Here is a 20,032-nt window from a genome sequence, read left to right as displayed (position 1 = left end):
AATTTTCCATACCGTTAGTCCTGAAATTCGATAGCCAATATTGGGAATGGTTTGATCAAAAAGTCAAAATTTGAATGCTCATTCCAAAGCAATCAAAATTAGTGAATGCTATAGTAATGCTGATGTGCAAGTCCCTTAACTATTTCGATAACCAAGGACACAATTCCTTTTATTTATTTATTTTCTCATCCTGAAAAATGAATCTTATAGAAGTACTTGCCCCCAATGAAAGCAACTGTTATTAAACATTTGTGCCAAGATCAAGAAAAAGATAAATGAATCATATTGAGTATAGACTAGTCTGGAACATGAATCATTTTAACATTAGAACTTCCAACTGAATCCACTTGAGAATGAGAAGAAACGCAGTCGCCGGTATAAATACTGCATTTTCGTTTGGAAAGGAAAAAAGATAGAAAAAAGGGTAACACCGTCTTTTTATATTAATTTTGATAGACTAGTGGCTACTTTTGCTCGGCATTAAAAATGCTGGATAAAAAGTAAATACCACTTTAAAAAGTGACTACCCCACGCAATGTTTACGTAGTTGGGCCAATACCAATAAGGGTTGGCCCGTTTTTCTTTTAACTAGCCTTAGGGTACGCGCTTGCGCGTGTACCTATATCAATGAGTATATAATTTTAAAAAATTACGTAAATATTATTAAATAATATATTTGAGTTATTAAATAAAAATTTAAAAAATAATTTATTATTATTTGCATTCGGGATTTGTACCTTTACAATGGTATAGAAAATAGAGATATTATTTTTAAACTCCATCTTACTCGAATAACATCTTTTTCTCTTCATCGATGTTTTCGCATAATATTTAAAAATTATATTTAATTATTAAAAAAATAGTTAATTAAGTACGTACATCTTAATTTAATAGTAGGAATATATAGTATCCCCCTCTTAGAATTATAGGTTCAAACATATTTCATATAGAAATTGGCGTAAATAAATATAAGCAAAAGACAATGTAATATTGTTATTTCTCCCAAACGATATTTATGTTAAGACAATGTAATAATGTTATTTCTCCCAAACAATATAAGTAAATAATAATAGATCTTTGTGGTCCGACACTTACCCGAACTTCACACATATGGGGAGTTTAGTACACCGAGCTTCCTTTAATATTTATATTAAAGTCCTAAATATTAGGACTCCCTACATAATTCAACACAAGAAAGATTTTATAACCAAATTGGTTGATTTCAAAGTATTATATATTACGATAATAACTAAATTATGATTTTGTCTAATGTAAAATTTAATTTTAAATGGTAAAAAACGCGAATAATATTTCATTAAGGGTCTTCGTGCTTTTAATATAGATAGATAAATATGTAAGTTATTGTGTATTATAGAAATTAATCAATTTAGTAGGATACTTGATTAATCTTCTCTTTTTTCTTAGCGTTTTAATTTGAAATCCTACAAATTATATGGAGATTAGACGTGGTAAAAAGCTAGTATTGTTTTTCCTTTTGAAACACAAGTCTTTAGTGTATTAAAATCAAGTCTTCCTATTCCAAATAAAATTGTAATACCTACAATCTTATAAGGGAAGATTAACAAATAAAATTCTAGTTGATTTTAAAGTTCTAACTTTAGAAAAATTAGCATAAATGGTAATTGAATGTTTATTCTTAAATATTAGGAAGACAACTTAAATTATAATTTTATCTAGTGTAAAGTCGATTTTTTAAGGGTAAAAAATGCGAACGGTATTTCGCTAATGACCTTCGTGCTTTTAATACAGTAAGATAACAAAGTTTGCCCACTCTTTAATATAACAAGTTGGACCAAACTTTCAAGTGTCATGTTTCCACCATATAATTTCAATAAGAATTAGATTTTTTTCCTTTATAATTATAATAATATGAAAACTTAATCTCCTTAGTAATTAATTTAAACGCTGGACAACTAGTAGGCGCACTTTAACTTTTTTCACAGATTCGCTGGCGTAGTGTGATGTTTAACACTTCATAAATTAATTTAATAATCTCAATATCTTAATTAATTCCTAATTTAATTAATCTCTTGCTATAATCGTGAATTCGCTTGCGTAGCGCAATAGTGAAATTTAATAATTTTCTAAACTAATTTCCTCAAGCACAAAGGTAGTAATTTCTCAAAAGTACTACAAATAGTTGATTGTCATGATTTCGGAATCACTTGCGAGGCGCGATTATGATAAGTTAATTAAATTTTATTTTCGATCACGCATTCGCTTGCGTAGCGTGGTTATGACAACGTAATATTATCCAAGTCATTCTTTAATAATTCTAATAATCAAGCAATAAAAGCGGACATAGGAAAATCATATAAATCACAGTTTGTTCAAAAATTAATTTAAGTCAAGTTTAAGCCAATAAAGCGACCGTGCTAGAACCATGGGACTCGGGGAATGCCTTACACCTTCTCCTCGGTCAACAGAATTCCTTACCCGAACTTTATTTTTGCAGACCAATAAAAATAAAGTCAAGCCTTACTTTGATTAGAGATTCAAATAAAATGTGACTTGAAATACCGAAAAATCAATTCTAAGTGGCGACTTTGTAAATAAAATAATCCTACTCAAATTTATCACTTCAAATGGAAAAACTCTTTTAACCCAATAATCCATAACATACATATCTTTTTGGGATAGAAAAGGGGTGTGACAACTAGAATCCAATTAATTCTAAGCCATGCCTATTGCCTTCAACACGCTTAGACCAGTGAGAGAGAGAGAGAGAGATCCAGTAACAGAATTACCGGAATAAGCTTGATATATATTCTAAGCTTGTTTTGTTGCATACCATGGAACTTTTTCCTTATCAGTCTTTTATGTCAAGGTCCTTAACTGCTCCAATTGGGTCAGTTCCTGTCATCCTCCCTATTTTCGCAAGTATGCTTTTACTGAGTTCAAATCATTTGCCCTGTGTTCATTTATCTGTTTCTATCCATGTAGATATCTACTGATAATTCTTTTGCAGACTTTTATTTCTTTATATTTGGCCTTTTGGTTCCCCACGGACCATGGCTGAAATTCCACAACTAAATGGGAATACTAGTGTAGCTCTTAGGCTGTTTTTGCTTTGGAAGATTTAATGAGACGGAATCAGTGGCACTCCTCGGTTTTACTAACACCATTATCACCAGTAATCACCACAAGAACATTGGCCACCACTAAAATGGTGAAACCGATAAGGATCCCTCAATATGATTTCCCTCCTAACAATGCTGCTTACGAACTTGAAAACTGAATGGCAATCGCCACAGACTCTAAGGTTCTTAAATATTCGAAGAGTTGAACCTTCAAGAGTACTAATCAAACCATATGCTAGTGCAAGTCTTTCACTATGCATCCATAAATTGTGCTCCTTCTGTTCTTCATCAGTGTCATGCAAGGCAAAGCTTGTATCAGCAATATAACCGGCCTCCTGAATCTTCTTTCTCAGCTCTGTCAACTTCCTGTATATTTGCTCTGACTCCGGGTGAGACAAGTCTCCGATCCCAAAGGTGCAAATTTGGTTCTTTAACTTGACCCAACTGCAAGCAAGCTGCTTTTTCACTTTATGTGATTCCATTTCAGCTCTCACATTCTGAACGTCCTGCCACCTCCCCGAAGTTGCACAGATATTTGAATAAAGAACATAAGCTGAGTCATCCGATGGGTTAGATTTCAGAAGATTTTCGGCTGCTACCTTTCCTAGTTCTGTATTTCCGTGCATCCTGCATGCTGCCAACAAGCTTCTCCAAACAAAGTCGTTTGGTGGCACTGGCATTTCTTTAATAAAAGCTATGGCTTCAGGGAACCTTCCAGATCTTCCAAGAAGGTCTACTACGCAAACACAGTGCTCTATGCCAGCCGGGACTCCAAATTCAGAAGTCATAGAAGAAAAATATCTAAGACCTTCATCTACTAGACCACCATGACTACAGGCTGATAGAAGAGAGACAAAAGTGACATGGTCTGGCTTTGAACCTTGCTTTACCATATCGTGAAAAGTATCCCTAGCTTTCTGGAAAAATCCATGTCTGGCAAAAACAGATATTAATACATTCCAAGACAATCTTGGACGCATATTTGGTTCGGGGAATATTTTCAGAACATCATTTATTTCACCACATTTCCCATACATATCCATTGTAGCATTTCCAACAAAAGAATTTGAGTCAAACCCAAGTTTAGTAGCTAAACAGTGAATCTGTTGACCCTCTTCCAATGATGCCAAGTTTGCTGCAGCCGATAGTGCAGCAGAGAGGCTGAATTGGTCAAACTTCAGTTTTTCCCTTTGCATCTGGAGAAGAAGTTTCAACGCTTCCTCCCAGAGACCAAGACGAGCATTGGCGGCAAGCATAGCATTCCAGGTCACTGATGTCTTATTTAGTAGTGCATCAAAGATAAGATTACTTGAATGGAGATCACCACAGTCCGCATACATTGTTATGAGAGAGTTCCTTATGTATTCATTTGTCTCAAAACCAGTCAGAATTATATGTCCATGCAATGGCATGCCATACTTCAGCAGCTCAGTTTCAGTTGAGCAAGAACCAAGAACATTAATCAAAGTAATGTAATTTGGAGAATTCTCTTCCTCTCTCATTGACTTAAAATTTCTCACTGTCTCAAGTGTGTCCTTATTATCTGCATAGCCACCAATCAATGCATTCCAAGTGACTAATTCCTTGTCAGGAATTTTTTGAAATACCTTTTTAGCCTCCCACATCATACCACACTTTCCATACATGGTGACCAATGCATTGCCAACTATTAAATTGTCATGGAGCCCATGAACAATTAAAAGAGCATGAACAGTTTTTCCTTCATCAAGCAATTGACCATCTGAACACGCAGCCAAAGCACTAGCGAAAGTCACATAGTTAACTGTTCTTTGCAAGTGAAGCAGTTCAGCGAACACTTCCAAAGCCTTGAAGTACTTACTTATTAAAACATAACCAGCCATCATGGAGTTCCACGAAATCACATCCTTTGCTGGCATGGCGAAGAGCAAACTTTCCGCATCTTTGGGCCTCGAAGCCTCCAAATACATGGAGAGAAGAGTATTACAGACACAAATATTAGAATCCCATCCCGATTTCAATGACAAACCATGAACACCTCTCCCTATGTTTAGGCAATCAATAGTTCCACAAACAGATAACAATGCAGAAAGTGTCGTTGAATTGACATCGTCGTGAACATGACGCATTTCAGAAAAGGACCTGAACGCTTTCTCGTACAATTGGTTATATGCTAGTGCTGAAATTATCGAATTCCACGATATAGTGTCACGGTCGATCATGCCCTCGAAGATATAAGAGGCATCTTCAATGCAACCAAAACTACCGAACATTGAAATAAGAGAATTTGATACAGAAACATTGTCTTGAAATCCCGACTTTACAACCTGACCTAGCACTTGATGACCCAAAAAATCATCATCAAGAGCTATGGAAGAACTAATAACAGCAGTACATGTGTTTTCATTACCAGACACCTCTTCATGTCTCATTCTTTGGTATAGATCTATTACCACCTCTGGGTAACCATTATCTGAATATGCAACCATCAAGGAAGTCCAAGTAACAACATTCCTCTCAGGCATTTCCTCAAACAGTGTTTTAGCACTAAAAGGTAGTCCATATACACCATAAAAATGGAGAAAAGAAGTGCCCACAAAAACATCATTCAACAAACCATATTTCATAACCAATCCATGAATTTGAAATCCTTCCAAAACCATATTTTCCAATCTACTGAATGCAGTCAACAAGCTAGCTATAAAATACCCGTTTGGTTGAATTCCAAAACCCCACATTTCAACAAAAAGAATTACAGCATTCCAGTAAAGACCCATCCTAACATACCCAGATATCATATTACGAGCAGCTTCGGTGTTCCCAAATTTCGAATACATACTGATCAAAGTGTTGTAATGGAAAATGCTCAAATGGGGTTCTTCCTTTAGACAAACTGCATGAACTGCCCTTCCAACAATTTGTTGGGTGATTTTGGAGAAGCCCTTTTGATGAAACCCAGAGATTTCTGGTTCTTGGTGGTGCTGTAGGCATTGAAAGGGGCGGGTTATGGGCTGCTGTTGTCTGCATTGGACTGAGATTGTGCTGAAGTAAATGTTCAAAGCGCAGAGCTTGTTGTGAAGGCAAGTGTGTCTGGTTCTGATATGATAGAGCAATAAAGCACTCATAAAATCAGTTGTAGAAACAAAGCTGCAGTACTATTTCAAACTTTGGGGTGAAATTTCAGTTGCCAAAATAGTACTCTACATAAAAATTCGAAATCAAAAGTGATTGATGCCGCCAGATCTTTCCTTTGTCTGTGAAAAACATATTTGAAGCAATGCAATTTAAGGTTTTTAATGAGAAATAAAACATGGGATAGACGTGTAAATATTATACTAAGTATTGTACTTATTAAGTAATTACCGTAAATCTAGTACTCCTTCTGTCCTTCTAGGTTTTAGCCCATATTACTTGTCTTTTAAGATTCTATATATATGTTAAAACATATATCTATATATATATATATATAGAGAGAGGCGCGCGCTAGGAATAGGAAAGATAATGTGGCACATCTCATAGCTCAAGAAAATGCTCTATCTATTTTCTCCTTTTTCTGACTTTTATCTATTATTTGATGTCTAAAAAATCTGTACAATATTAAATATATCATATTTATGTCATCCCCATTACTGTCATTTATGAAAGGCTTAAATTATATATTTGCTTTTTCTTTTTAGAGAGAATGACTAAACAAATTCTACAATCAATTTGAAGACGAAAACGGCCCATCAATTAATTAAGCGAATTGAACAGGTTCTCCGTTATTAAACATAAAACATTAGTCCACCACTGTATATAGAGACTCATCTTTAGCTTGGTTTTGTATCTGTTAGTGGATTTCATGCCTTTTTGTTTTCAGCTCCATTGTTATTATTAGGTATAAGTGCTTTGCTCCTTTAGAAATATTGATGCTACGTTATTTTCTGTTTTTATAGTTGCAAGAAATCAATAGATATGTGTTGCCGTCGTTTTCTTCCGGTAACTCACAACCGTGCCATTTGAAATACCCAGATTTTTGTGCAATTGCAGTGTGGGGTACAATATTAATCCACAAGAAAAAAATACTTGAATAAATGATTATTTTCCAGTTATTAATCACCTTTTATTATTTTCTGTTCACTCCGTTAGAAATAATGATAATCTTTTATTTTTTTGTACATGCAAGACATCAACACTAGGACATTATATTTGGCGCAAAACCAGCCACAAGGGATGAAATTCTAGAGTAAGTTGCAATAGAATTGACAAATTTAATTCATGCACTTATAACTTATGCCGTTAATAATCTCATTATCCATGCATTTTGTTGGTGTGCATTTGTTGTCATATTTTCCTTTTTGCGTTTAAATGTTGGGCAATATCAAGTTTCTATTCAAATATTCAAAAAGCAAATACCATGGTATTTGGAAATAGAATAATTCTACTTGGGGGTGGCCATTTGGTTCACGAATAAGTTATAATAGCTAGATAGTTGTAAGATTAATCGTAATCGTAATATTTTGTTGGCTAGCAGCTAAGTGGCAAGCTGATAGCTAACTACAGTTAAGTTTAAGTGTAATATTAGCTAGAGTTAGTTAGTTAGAAGTTAGTGAAAGTCGGTTAGTGTTAGAGGCGGTTAGTTTGTTAAATACTATAGGTTATTGTATAGAACATAGCTTTTGGAAAAATGAAGTGAGCTGGTTCTCTTCTTCTCTCATTCTTCTTTCATTTTCTCCTAGATTCTTCCGTCGCGTTAGCTTTGATCATCATTTCCATGGCTGTTAGCATGGTATCAGAGCCATCGGTGTGGATCTAAGCAAGTTTGCGAACAAGTCTCTTCATCTAGATTGCTTCAATACTGCAATTTGAGGTGCTGAATTATCTCGGAGCATTTCTTGATCGAAGCTAGGGTTTGCAAATTGTGTTCTGTGAAGCCAATTCCCAGTCAACAATGGCGATTGAACACGATCAAATCAACAATATTACTCCTGCTGCCACGACCTCGGCGAATGGCAATTTCATGACTAGTATATATATAAAAGAGAGGAATAAAAAAGTGAGGTGGCATGTCTCTTTGGCCAAGAATCACATTTATCTTTTTTCTCAAATTTTTGGCATTTTTCCATTTTCCTCTATTTATGTGCTATATTAAAATATTCAAAAGTCACTTAATTATATTCTCCCTAATTACACCTCTGTTAGTCCATTACTCATCTTTCTACCCAACTCCTTTTCAGTTTAGAAAGTCCAAAAGTCCCTATTATTAATTCTCTAAATACTTTTACCTTCAATGACGACTATTGTAACATATTTAACATGCCGCTCTGATCACCACACGGGGAGGAGTTTACAGATTCTAATCTTTTATCATCACAACCGTCTTCATTCATGCATGGTGAGAATTTTCTGTATAATTCTCTACTAAACTTTTTAATCAGTTTGTCGCTTTAGAATTGAGTTTATTTTTCTTATCAATCTACTTAACTTGGTTAGGATTTCCAGAAACATGATGATATGTTTGAATACTGAATTGCTGAAGCTTTTGCCCCTTTCTTTGACCCTTATGTTATGGAAGGTGTTTTTGTTATACAAACATTTAATTTGGTTGGATCATTATTTTTGTCCTCTTTTTTTTTTTTTTTGGATTTTCCCTGTAGGAAATATAATAATTTAAAGCTTTTTGCTCAACGCAATCTTTTAACTTTTAGCGACGTTACGAATTAGAGAACAAATTTGTCATTATTCATGGCATATTAATTAGAGGAGAATGAAATTGCTTTCTCTTGCTTTTCATTATTTTCTTAGAATGTCATACTCTTTACTTTCAACATTGGTTCTTCTGATTGGTTGATAAGGGTTAGAATTTGTAGAATGTGGGATTCTTTTAGTCCCAAGAAAAAAGAGAGTTGATTGGCTTGAATATAATATTTATGGATGAAAAGGTACCTACATGTTCTTATATTTTTATATATAAATTCTCTTTGTGGATTTAATCTCAAAATACTTACCTCTTTTCTTTTATCAGGAAAACTTGATGCATGCTACAAATTTAAGGATTGCATTGCAAGTAAATGTAGTGGTATACGTTTTTACTTAGAGATTTGCAGGTCCCTTTAATTTCTCTCCCTCTTTATTTTTTCTTTACTTTACTTCTTTATTGTATAAGGTTTCTTTCTTTCTTTTCTCTTGCTACGAAACTTGGAAATCTTTGTATCTGAATATTTTGTCCATGAGAAATTTATTCATAGTTCTTGATTTTGTTTCTTGGTTTTTTCTTGCTTTTTTTTTTTCCTTTGTGGAAAAAACCTTTTACGTGATTTTAAGGTAGAACTTTTCTCAGTATGAAAAATAATGCTTCGGTGCTTGGCAGAAGAGCTGGAGTATAAATCTATTTGGGTAGTCTATGATTTTAAAAAATCAATATTGACTCATTCATTTGGTGGCCTGTTGATAATTATCGTGGCTGATAAAAATTAAAATAAATACTAGAAGTTGTTTCTGGTTCGTGATATGACGGTTTATTAATTATGCCCAGTGAAAGACAAACTCCAATCATTCTGATGATTAAGATGGAGTTTGGAGATGATTATGATTTTTAAGGTTAATATTTTGAACTTTTAGTTCCACGAGTTATCTTCTTCTGCAGTGAAAATAGAAATGAGAATGAAGAGGAGCGCAATGTGCTATGATTCTAACAGATGTATGGAGGTTGAATGTCAAATTAGCCCTAATCATTGTGGTAACAATAATACAAGACTGTTCACTTATTCGACTGTGAGCATCTTCGTTCTTACTAATATATTACTTAATTCTTTTTATTTGAATTTGAATTTTATGATAGGGTATTCATAGAGATAGAGTGATGAATATAAGCACCGCACAATATCCATGGACAAACATCTCCACTGTTTAAGCCTGTAGGAATTCCCAATAATATCAGTATCTTATTTGGAATTTGTGAAATTCACTAGAATTTTTGCGTACTCTGCCTTCTTTTGTTCAGTAGTTTAGTTTCGCATAGAGAATGACAGTTGAAATTTTAGTCTAGGTTCATAAGAATTCTCTTATGTTGAATTTGTCGGATAAACTTCAAATGAAACGAAATGAGCAGATAATTTTTGGAAATTATGCAATTTTACTGCTATAATTTAACGATTTTGAGGCAATGAAGGGATTATTTCAGAGTGAAAAAGTGGATAGCTTGGAAAGGTGACAGAAAGTTAGAGCCAAAAAAATGGAAGTAAGAAAAGACGGAAAACAAAACGAAAAAGATTTAAAAAAAAAGGGAAAATGAAAGGAAAAATAAAGACAAAAAATTTCCATAAGTTGTAGTTTAAAGCAGTCATTTTTCTTGAAATTATATTTTGGCTTTACATTATTTAAAAAAAAATAAAAAAGATTAGTGTACCTATATATTAATTACACAAAAGTAGAAAACTAAATATATATTTACAACTAAGTGTTACAATATGGATTAGGAGTTCCTATCCAATAATATATAAATTTTAATTTTAATAATTACGTACTATAAAAAATTATTTGTAAATTTAATAATATATTTTATTACCACGCGAAGCGTGTATAGATACTAGTATATATATATATATATATATATATATATATATATATATATATATATATATATCTATCCTTAAACATTTCTTTTACACTACATATTCTCTTCGTGGAGATTTGAAAGGAAGTAATAAATAATATTTTATTTGTATAAAATGTCAAAAATATTAAGACAAATTCAATTGCTAAAATGGTAGATACGTAGGCGAAGAAAGTCTTATTTCATAGTGTATACGGTCAAACCTATTAGTCAATCGTACGGACTGGTCGAGATAATAAAACCTTGATCGAAGGGTACCTGCGTAATGTCAGGTCGAGATCCGAAGTAAGGAGGTCAAGTTTCGAGCTCTGAGACCGATCAATGACCGGCTCGGTATCGTTATCGAGCTCATATCCAAATCGAACTACGAGGAAAAACGAAGATTGTCGAAGGTGCATAGACCGACCAACACCCACTCCGAATATCATGACTCCGAGTCAGAATCGAGCTCGAGTCACGGCCGAGGGCTCGATCCAATATCAAGCTCGAATCAGTGTCGAGTTCACAGACAAGAGCCGTTGCAACCGCGCTAGGGGAGAGAATCCTCGCGAAAATTAGGGAAAAGCTAATTCATCATGGGTTCCTCATTATGTATTTTTTATTATATCCAAAGTAGGATCCTTTCACTATAAAGAGGGTTATTGTTGTAAGCATAAGCGGGGGACACATTGTAATCAAAGACTACTTCTCATATTGAAAGATCAACCACTTGAGTTCATTTTATTTTATCTTATCTAGTTCGTTCATTCTCCTTGCTCACTATTTTATTTTTCAGTCTTATAGTCAAGAATATACGTATTCCTATTTCTCAGTACGATTTGTGTCAAGTTATATCACATATCCTTAGAACTGCTTATAAATTCAACTTTATCCGATTTTTCGGTTAAACAGTTTGGCGCCCACCGTGGGGCGAAGGATAACGGTGTTTGTTTGATACAAATCAGCAACACACACCAGTTTACGCTCGTCTTTTGAGATTATCTCTGACTTTGAATTAGCAATGGCAAACTCTCGATTAATGGCTTTACCTACCGACAACGAAGCCGGCCTTCAAGATGAAACCAACAACTTGATGCCCAGGTCCGGAAGGCCGCTTATCGATGTTATTGAAGCTCGAGTCTAAGTACCTGAAGCTCGAGCTGAAGTACCACTAGACGTCAACTCATATGTGACCTTTGAGGCAAACTAACGTTCCGAGCCTAAAAATAGCATTCATGGCTGTACTCGATCTGCAGCTCGAGACACCCATAACGTGGAGGAGAACATAGTCAGCTTGCGTATGATCTTTGAAATGTTGCAATCCCAGCAGGTAACGATAGGTCAATTGCAGAGCCAAACCCAGCTACCAAGTAGACCGGAGCCCGGTCAACCTCGAGAAATTGCCCACCGAACGGAGCCAGCCGTAGTAAGGTCAAACGAGCAAGAATCGGGGACTACTCCCGAAATTGCTAAAATACTTGAGGAGCTCACAAAGTGAATCGAAGCCAACGATAAGAAAGTAGAAACATATAATTCCAGGGTCGATCTGATCCCAGGGGCTCCACCCATGATAAAAGGGTTGGATTCCAAGAAATTCGTACAAAAGCCTTTTCTCTCGAGTGCAGCCCCAAAACCAATCCCCAAAGAATTCTGTATGCCCGAAATCCCCAAATATAATGGTACGATCGACCCCAACGAACACGTCACCTCTTACACATGTGCCATCAAGGGTAACAATTTGGAGGACGATGAAATCAAATTCGTGTTGTTGAAACAATTCGAAACCCTCTCGAAGGGGGCAATAATTTGGTATCATAACCTGCCACCAAATTCTATCGATTCATTTGCCATGTTAGCAGATTCGTTTTTAAAAGCACACGCCGGTTCCATAAAGGTTGCAACGAGGAAATCGGACCTTTTCAAAGTAAAATAAAGGGATAATGAAATGCTGAGGGAGTTCGTGTCCCGATTTCAAATGGAACGCATGGAATTGCCATCGGTCACAGACGATTGGGCCGTCCAAGCTTTTACTCAAGGGTTGAACGAGCGAAGTTCGATAGCATCACGTCGGGCGAAACAAAATTTGATTGAGTACCCAGCAATGACTTGGGTAGATGTGCACAATCGATATCAATCAAAGATCAGGGTCGAAGACGACCAATTAGGAGCTCCTTCCGGATCCGCGAATCCGAACAAATCGGCTATTAAAAACCAGAGGGACATCGACAGAGAGCCGAGGTCGAACAGAGACCGATATCAACCATACGTTACAGATCGAATGAATAACGGTTCGACATGCAATGTTGCCCGAAACAATGGAAGGGGTGATCGAAAATAGAATTCTCTGGGACTTATGAGAAAGAATGGCTTTGACAAATATGCCGATCCTAGAGAGGAACCTCGGTTATCGGAGTATACCTTCAGCGTCGATGTATCGGGCATTGTATCGAAAATCGGAAGAATCAAAGATACTAGGTGGCCCAGACCCATGCAAACCGATCCTTCCCAAAGAGACCCAAATTCTATGTGCAAATATCATGGTACGCATGGCCATAGGACCGAGGACTGCAGACAATTAAGGGAGGAGGTAGCCCGTCTATTCAATTAGGGCCACCTTCCAGAGTTCCTCTGTGATCGAGCCAAGAATCACTTCAGAGAAAGGGACTCCAACAGAAAAGATAAATAAGAGAATCCTCAACATATCATTCACATGATCATTGGTGGGGTCGACACTCCACAGAGACCCGCACTCAAACGCATTAAGGTATCGGCCACAAGGAAAAAACGAACCCGAGATTATGTGCCCAAAGGCAATTTATCGTTCGAAAACGAAGAAGCAGAAGGCATTTCTCAGCCCCACAATGACGCTCTGGTAATTTCTATCCTATTAAATAAAGTTCAGGTTAAGCGTATTTTAGTGGATCCAGGTAGCTCTACTAATATCATCCAATCAAGGGTCGTAGAGCAGCTCGGTATGCAGAATCAAGTCATACCCGCAGCTCAGTTTTTAAACGGCTTCAATATGGCCAGTGAAACAACTAAAGGGGAAATTATTCTACCAGTGAACGTGGCTGGAACCATCCAAAACACAAAGTTCCACATAATCGAAGGCTACATGAGATACAATGCCTTACTCGGAAGGCCTTGGATCCATAACATGAGGGCAGTGCCTTCAACTCTCCACCAAGTAATGAAATTCCCAACATTGGACGGCGTGAAAACAGTGTACGGGGAGCAGCATGCGGTGAGGAAATGTTTGCAGTTGATGAGGTAACACCGATATCAACATTATCAACCTCGGAAAGATCGAGCATTAAAAATATATGAGAGGCCAAATAGCAATCACAGTTGCCGGTCTCGACCAAATTGGTGAAGCAGGAAACAGAAGATGACGAGAAAGATTTCCTGACCCCCCGAACTTTTATCATCCCCGAGGATTCTGACGCTACCAAATCGACGGTCGAAGAGCTGGAACAGATTATACTGATCGAACATCTGCCAGAGAACGGTATACCTGGGAATGGGATTGACCCCTGAACTTAGGAAAAAACTTATTCAATTTCTTATTGATAACATAGATTGCTTTGCTTGGTCCGATTTAGACATGGCAAGAATCCCACCGTCGATAACAACGCACCGGCTGAGCTTGGACCCTAGGTTCAGACCGGTGAAGCAAAAAAAGACCTCAGTCTGAGTTAAAGCACGCGTTCGTGAAGGACGAGGTAAGTAAACTTCTCAAAATAGGGTCGATTCGGGAAGTAAAATATTCTGAATGGTTAGCTAATGTAGTTGTAGTCCCTAAAAAAGGGAACAAACTTAGAATGTGTGTAGACTATAAAGATCTAAACAAAGCATGCCCCAAAGATTCTTTTCCACTGCCTAACATCGATCGCATGATCGATGCCACAACCGACCACGAGATCCTTACTTTTCTCGATGCCTATTCTGAGTACAATCAAATTTGAATGAACCCAGAGGACCAAGAAAAGACTTCATTTATCACCAAGTATGGAACATATTGTTATAATGTAATGCCCTACGGGCTAAAAAATGTAGGAGCTACTTACCAATGCTTAGTAAATAAAATGTTCAAAAAACAAATAGGTAAGTCAATGGAAGTTTATATTGATGACATGCTAGTTAAGTCCCTACGCGTAGAGGACCATTTAACTCATTTGTAGGAGACGTTTGATGTTTTAAGGAAATACAACATGAAGCTCAACCCCGAGAAATGTGCTTTCGAGGTTGGTTAGGGAAAATTCCTTGGCTTCATGGTATCAAATTGAGGAATCGAGATCAACCCCGATAAAATCAAGGCCATTGAAGACATTACCGTCGTGGACAGTGTAAAAGTAGTGCAGAAGCTAACCGGACGGATAACTGCCTTAGGCCGATTCATTTCGAGATCGTCGGATCGAAGCCATAGATTCTTCTCCCTACTAAAAAATAAGAACGATTTCGCCTGGACCCCGGAATGCCAGCAAGCATTAGAACAACTAAAATGATACATGTCAAGCCCACCACTGCTTCACACCCCAAAGGCAGACAAGAAACTTTACTTATACTTGGACGTATCGGAAATCGCGGTGAGTGGCGTCCTAGTTCGAGAAGAGCAAGGTACACAATTTCCTGTTTATTATGTAAGTCGGACCTTAGGAGAAGCAGAGACTAGATATCCACACTTAGAAAAATTAGCACTTGCACTGATAAGTGCTTCTAGGAGATTAAAAACCATACTTTCAATGTCACCCCGTGTGCGTGTTAACAACTTACCTACTTCGTAATATTTTACACAAGCCCGAACTATCGGGCCGATTGGCCAAATAGGCCGTCGAACTCAGCGGGTATGATATCAAATATCAACCCCGTACGGCCATCAAGTCTCAAATTTTAGCAGACTTTGTGACCAATTTCATGCCAGCCCTCGTACCCGAAGTTTAAAAAGAACTCTTGCTAAAATCGGGTACATCGTCGGGGGTTTGGACCCTCTTCACAGATGGTGCTTCGAATGTGAAGGGGTCCGGGCTTGGCATCGTGTTGAAACCCCCCACGGGAGGCATTATTAGGTAATCTATCAAAACTTCTAGGTTGACTAACAATGAGGCCGAGTACGAGGCCATGATTGCAGGTCTCGAGCTAGCCAAAAGCCTCGGAGCAGAAATCATTGAAGCTAAATATGACTCTTTACTGGTAGTGAATCAAGTAAACAAAACCTTCGAGGTTCGAGAAGATAGAATGCAAAGGTATTTGGACAAATTACAAGTGACTTTGCACCGTTTTAAGGAATGGACTTTACAGCATGTGCCTCGAGAACAAAACAGTGAGGCCGATGTGCTCGCAAATTCGGGGTCATCAGTCGAGGAAGATAAGATCGACTCGGGGACTGACGTACAACTCTCAGGGTCAGTAATCGAGAAGGGGCATGCCAAGATAAATTCCACAAGCTTAACCTGGTATTGGAGAAATAGGTATATTGAATATTTGAGAAACAGAAAATTCCCATCGAACCCTAAAGAGTCAAGGGCCCTACGAACCAAAGTTGCTCGATTCACGTTGGCTGAAGATGGAACATTGTACAGAAGGACGTTCGATGGGCCATTGGCAGTATGATTGGGACCAGGAGACACCGATTATATTTTGCGAGAGGTCCATGAAGGCACTTATAGGAACCATTCCGGCGCCGAATCACTGATCCACAAAATCATCATAGCAGGATATTACTGTGATAGCATGGAAAAGGACACTAAGGAGTTTGTTCGAAGATGTGATAAATGTCAAAGGTTTGCACCGATGATCCATCAACCCGGGGAACAACTTCATTCAGTCCTATCCCTATGGCCATTCATGAAATGAGGGATAGATATCGTCGGCCCTCTACCATCGACCCCAGGTAAAGCTAAATTCATTTTATTTTTGACTGACTATTTCTCTAAATGGGTTGAAGCACAGGCGTTTGAGAAAGTAAGAGAAAAAGAGGTTATAGATTTCATATGGGATCACATCGTGTGTCGATTTGGGATACCCGCAGAAATAACATACGACAATGGTAAGTAATTTATCGGCAGTAAAGTAACAAAATTTCTCGAAGACCATAAAATAAAAAAGATATTATCTACACCGTATCACCCCAATGGGAATAGACAAGCCGAATCAACGAACAAGACTATCATCCAAAACCTGAAGAAAAGGTTGAACGAAGCCAAAAGGAAATAGAGAGAAATTCTGCCCGAAGTCCTATGGGCATATCGAACAACATCGAAGTCTAGTACAGGAGAAACTTCGTTTTCCTTAGGTTTCGACATATATCAGTGAAATCAAACCATGAGGCAATGAACACTAGCCTCGAATTATTAGATGAAAAATGAGAAGCGGCACTTGTTCGAATTGCTGCACAAAAATAATGGATCGAAAGGTACTACAATAGAAGAACCAACCTCCGCCACTTCAGGATCGGGAACTTAGTCCTAAGGAAGGTCACCATCAATACTTGAGATCCTAATGAAGGGAAGCTCGGCCCAAATTGGGAGGGACCCTATCAAGTCCTCGATATAATCGGAAAGGGGTCTTATAAACTCAGAACGTTGGATGGTAAACCATTATCAAACAACTGGAACATATCACTTCTCAAATGATATTATTGTTAAGGTATGATTCTCTTTTTTTCTTCCATATACACATATTTGACGCTAACCCATTGCAGAAGTTCGATCAAAGACGTTGAGACCTCAGGTTTTAAAGTACGTGTTGCACTCTTTTGTCCCTTAGATCGGCTTTTATCCCAAATGGGTTTTTCCGGCGAGGTTTTTAACGAGGCAATAACTATGTGCTATCTGAGGACAATTTAATAGTATCCAAGGCTTCTTAATAATCAACCTCGAATACTGGGGGACCCTACAATCGAGAATAAACCAAGTTCGGTACAAGAAAGTTATTTCATATCAAATTCATGTCGGACAGGGTTTCAATAGAGAAAAGTGTAAGGGCCAAATAGTCAAAACAAACCATGCCCACGTAGTTTTGCTCGAGCCCTGGCGCAAGATACAAACACATGTATAAAGGAAAACTTCTTCTTTTCAGATGTCTCATACTTCAAAAAAATCTTTCTACTTCATGATTCAAACAGGCTTAAGGGCCGACCACTATCGAAAGAATTTTTGAAACAAGCGATCATCAAGCCTACGGGCTACCTTACTTCGAGTTCGAGCAAACCACTCACTCGACCATAAAGTCTACGGGCTATAATACTTCGAGTTTGAGTTCGAACAATCACTCACTCAACTATTAAGCCTACGGGCAATCTTACTTCGAGTTCAAATAATCACTCACTCAACCATTAAGCCTACGGGCTATCTTACTTCGAGTTCGAGCAATAACTCAATCATTAAGCCTACGGGCTATCTGACTTCGAGTTCGAGCAATCACTCGACCATTAAGCCTACAGGCTATCTTACTTCGAGTTCGAGCAATCACTCGACCATTAAGCCTACGGGCTATCTTACTTCGAGTTTGAGCTATAACTCGACCATTAAGCCTACGGGCTATCTTACTTCGAGTTCGAGCAAATCTCTCACTCAGCCATCAAGCCTAAGGGCCACTCGTACTTCGAGTTTAAACAAATACTCACTCTGTTATAAAGATCACAAATACCGAATCAAAATTGCCTAAAGTCTCAAACTTATGAACATTTTCATAAGGCACAAGTAAACAAAACCTTCACTAGGCAGAAGAATGAAAACAGAGACAAGCTGGGAAAAGAAAGAACCTTTATATACACGATGATATTTACAAAATGATCGATCAGGAACCTTTATCGGGATCCTCCCCACTCTGAGATCCACTCTTGCTCTCGTCATCATCATCATCATCGTCATCGTCACCATCATCATCATCATCGGAGGCCAAGGCCCCAGCTTCAGCTTTAAGCTCCCTTGCCTTTGTTATCTCTTCAGAAAGATCGAAGCCCCGAGCATGAATATCCTCGAGGGTTTCCCTCCGAAATTGGAATTTGGAAAAATCATTGATCCAATGTAATCGAGTTCGAGTGGTATCGGCAACCTCTCTCACATGAAACTGAGTGGCTTCAGCATCAGCCCGATAAACAGCCACCAATGCGTCTGCATCAGCCTTTATATTTTCAGCCTTGGCAAGTTTAGTGGCCAACCGAGCCTTGAGCTCCTCCGTTTTCCTTTCTACTAAGCTTTTCTCCTTCAGGCTTTGAAGTTGACTTTCGGCCAATGACAATTGGGCTCGAGCAACCTCTTTCTCTGCAGCAAAACGGTCCATGTTTTCTTTCCATTTCAAGGACTCCGCCTTTATCACATCGACCTCCTCACGGAGTTTCCCTATCAACTCAAGCTTCTGCTACAGCTGTGAGACCGAAAGATTAGCCATCGTTCCAGTATCGAGCCCATAGGCTTTTAATAGTATCATTACCTGCTCGGACAGATCGGTCTGATCTTGGTGAGCTTTAGTCAACTCAGCTCGGAGTTCCTTGATTTCTTCCCATCTTTGCCCTAAGAGGAGATTAAGGGCATTCCTTTCCTCCGTAACCCGTTGAAGGTCGAACTCGTATTGACGCAGCTCAGCTCGGGATCGAGAACATGCTTCTCGATAAGCTGCTGCAACCTACGAAGGAAGAAGAAACGAAGTGAGAAAAGAAAAACAGACATAAGAGATAATACCAACAAAATAAACTATGGCTTACCTGATTCAGAGCATGCTGCACTCCGTGAAACAAATCTGATGCATCGCTACTACCGGCAGCATCTTCGACGCTGGTAAATAAAACACAAAAAGGATCATCCCCATCATGAGGCATGTCTAGTTCGAGGGCCCCCAAAGCTTGGGCTTCCCGAATCTCCCCTTCGGAAAAAGTAGGAAAGGTGGGCGAGTCTTCGATTGTTGCTGCCCCAAGTGAGTCACTTGGGGAGTTCTCTTCTGTTCGAAGAGATTCGGGAACAGCCCCTTTAGATATATTCCTCATCTGTTGGCTTCGATAGGAAACATCCTCGATCTCTGACGACTCAGGGACTCTGCCTGAACCTTTCTCCGATATATCCTCAGTTCGAGGTGGAGCCGTATAAACCACCATCGATCCAGCTGCCTGTGGAGCGTTGGCAGTTTTCTTCTCCCGGGCCACCAGTTCGAACTCCTCATTTTCTTCTTCCTCATCTTCATCTCTTAAGCGCTGAACCGATTCTAAGGTCAAAGGGATGATATCCTTCTTCGACTTGTGAGTCGACCTTGCCTTCGGTTTTGGATTTTCGTAAGAAGAGGCTCTTTTTCTCTTATTCCACTTCGCCGGTCCGGAACCGAGATCTCTTCCTTGCCGGGTAGGGGCCTCAAAACTGCGTCTCTGCCCAGGCCTACACACAAGAAA

General features: G+C 38.1%; 1 protein-coding gene across 1 annotated transcript; it reads right to left on the bottom strand.

Moving 5' to 3' along the window:
* Positions 1-3,118: 3,118 nt before the first annotated feature.
* LOC107779411 (pentatricopeptide repeat-containing protein At3g26782, mitochondrial-like) lies at positions 3,119-6,612 on the bottom strand. Its single transcript, XM_075238868.1, has 2 exons — positions 6,444-6,612; positions 3,119-6,334 (listed from the first exon to the last, which is right to left on the bottom strand). Exon 2 carries the CDS (start codon positions 6,203-6,205, stop codon positions 3,149-3,151), a length of 3,057 nt encoding a protein of 1,018 aa, XP_075094969.1. The 5' UTR covers positions 6,206-6,334; positions 6,444-6,612; the 3' UTR covers positions 3,119-3,148.
* Between the last annotated feature and the right edge of the window lie 13,420 nt (positions 6,613-20,032).

Source organism: Nicotiana tabacum, chromosome 19 (assembly GCF_000715075.1).
Source record: "Nicotiana tabacum cultivar K326 chromosome 19, ASM71507v2, whole genome shotgun sequence".
Taxonomy (NCBI): domain Eukaryota; kingdom Viridiplantae; phylum Streptophyta; class Magnoliopsida; order Solanales; family Solanaceae; genus Nicotiana; species Nicotiana tabacum.
This window is presented reverse-complemented; position numbering and strand designations above follow the sequence as displayed.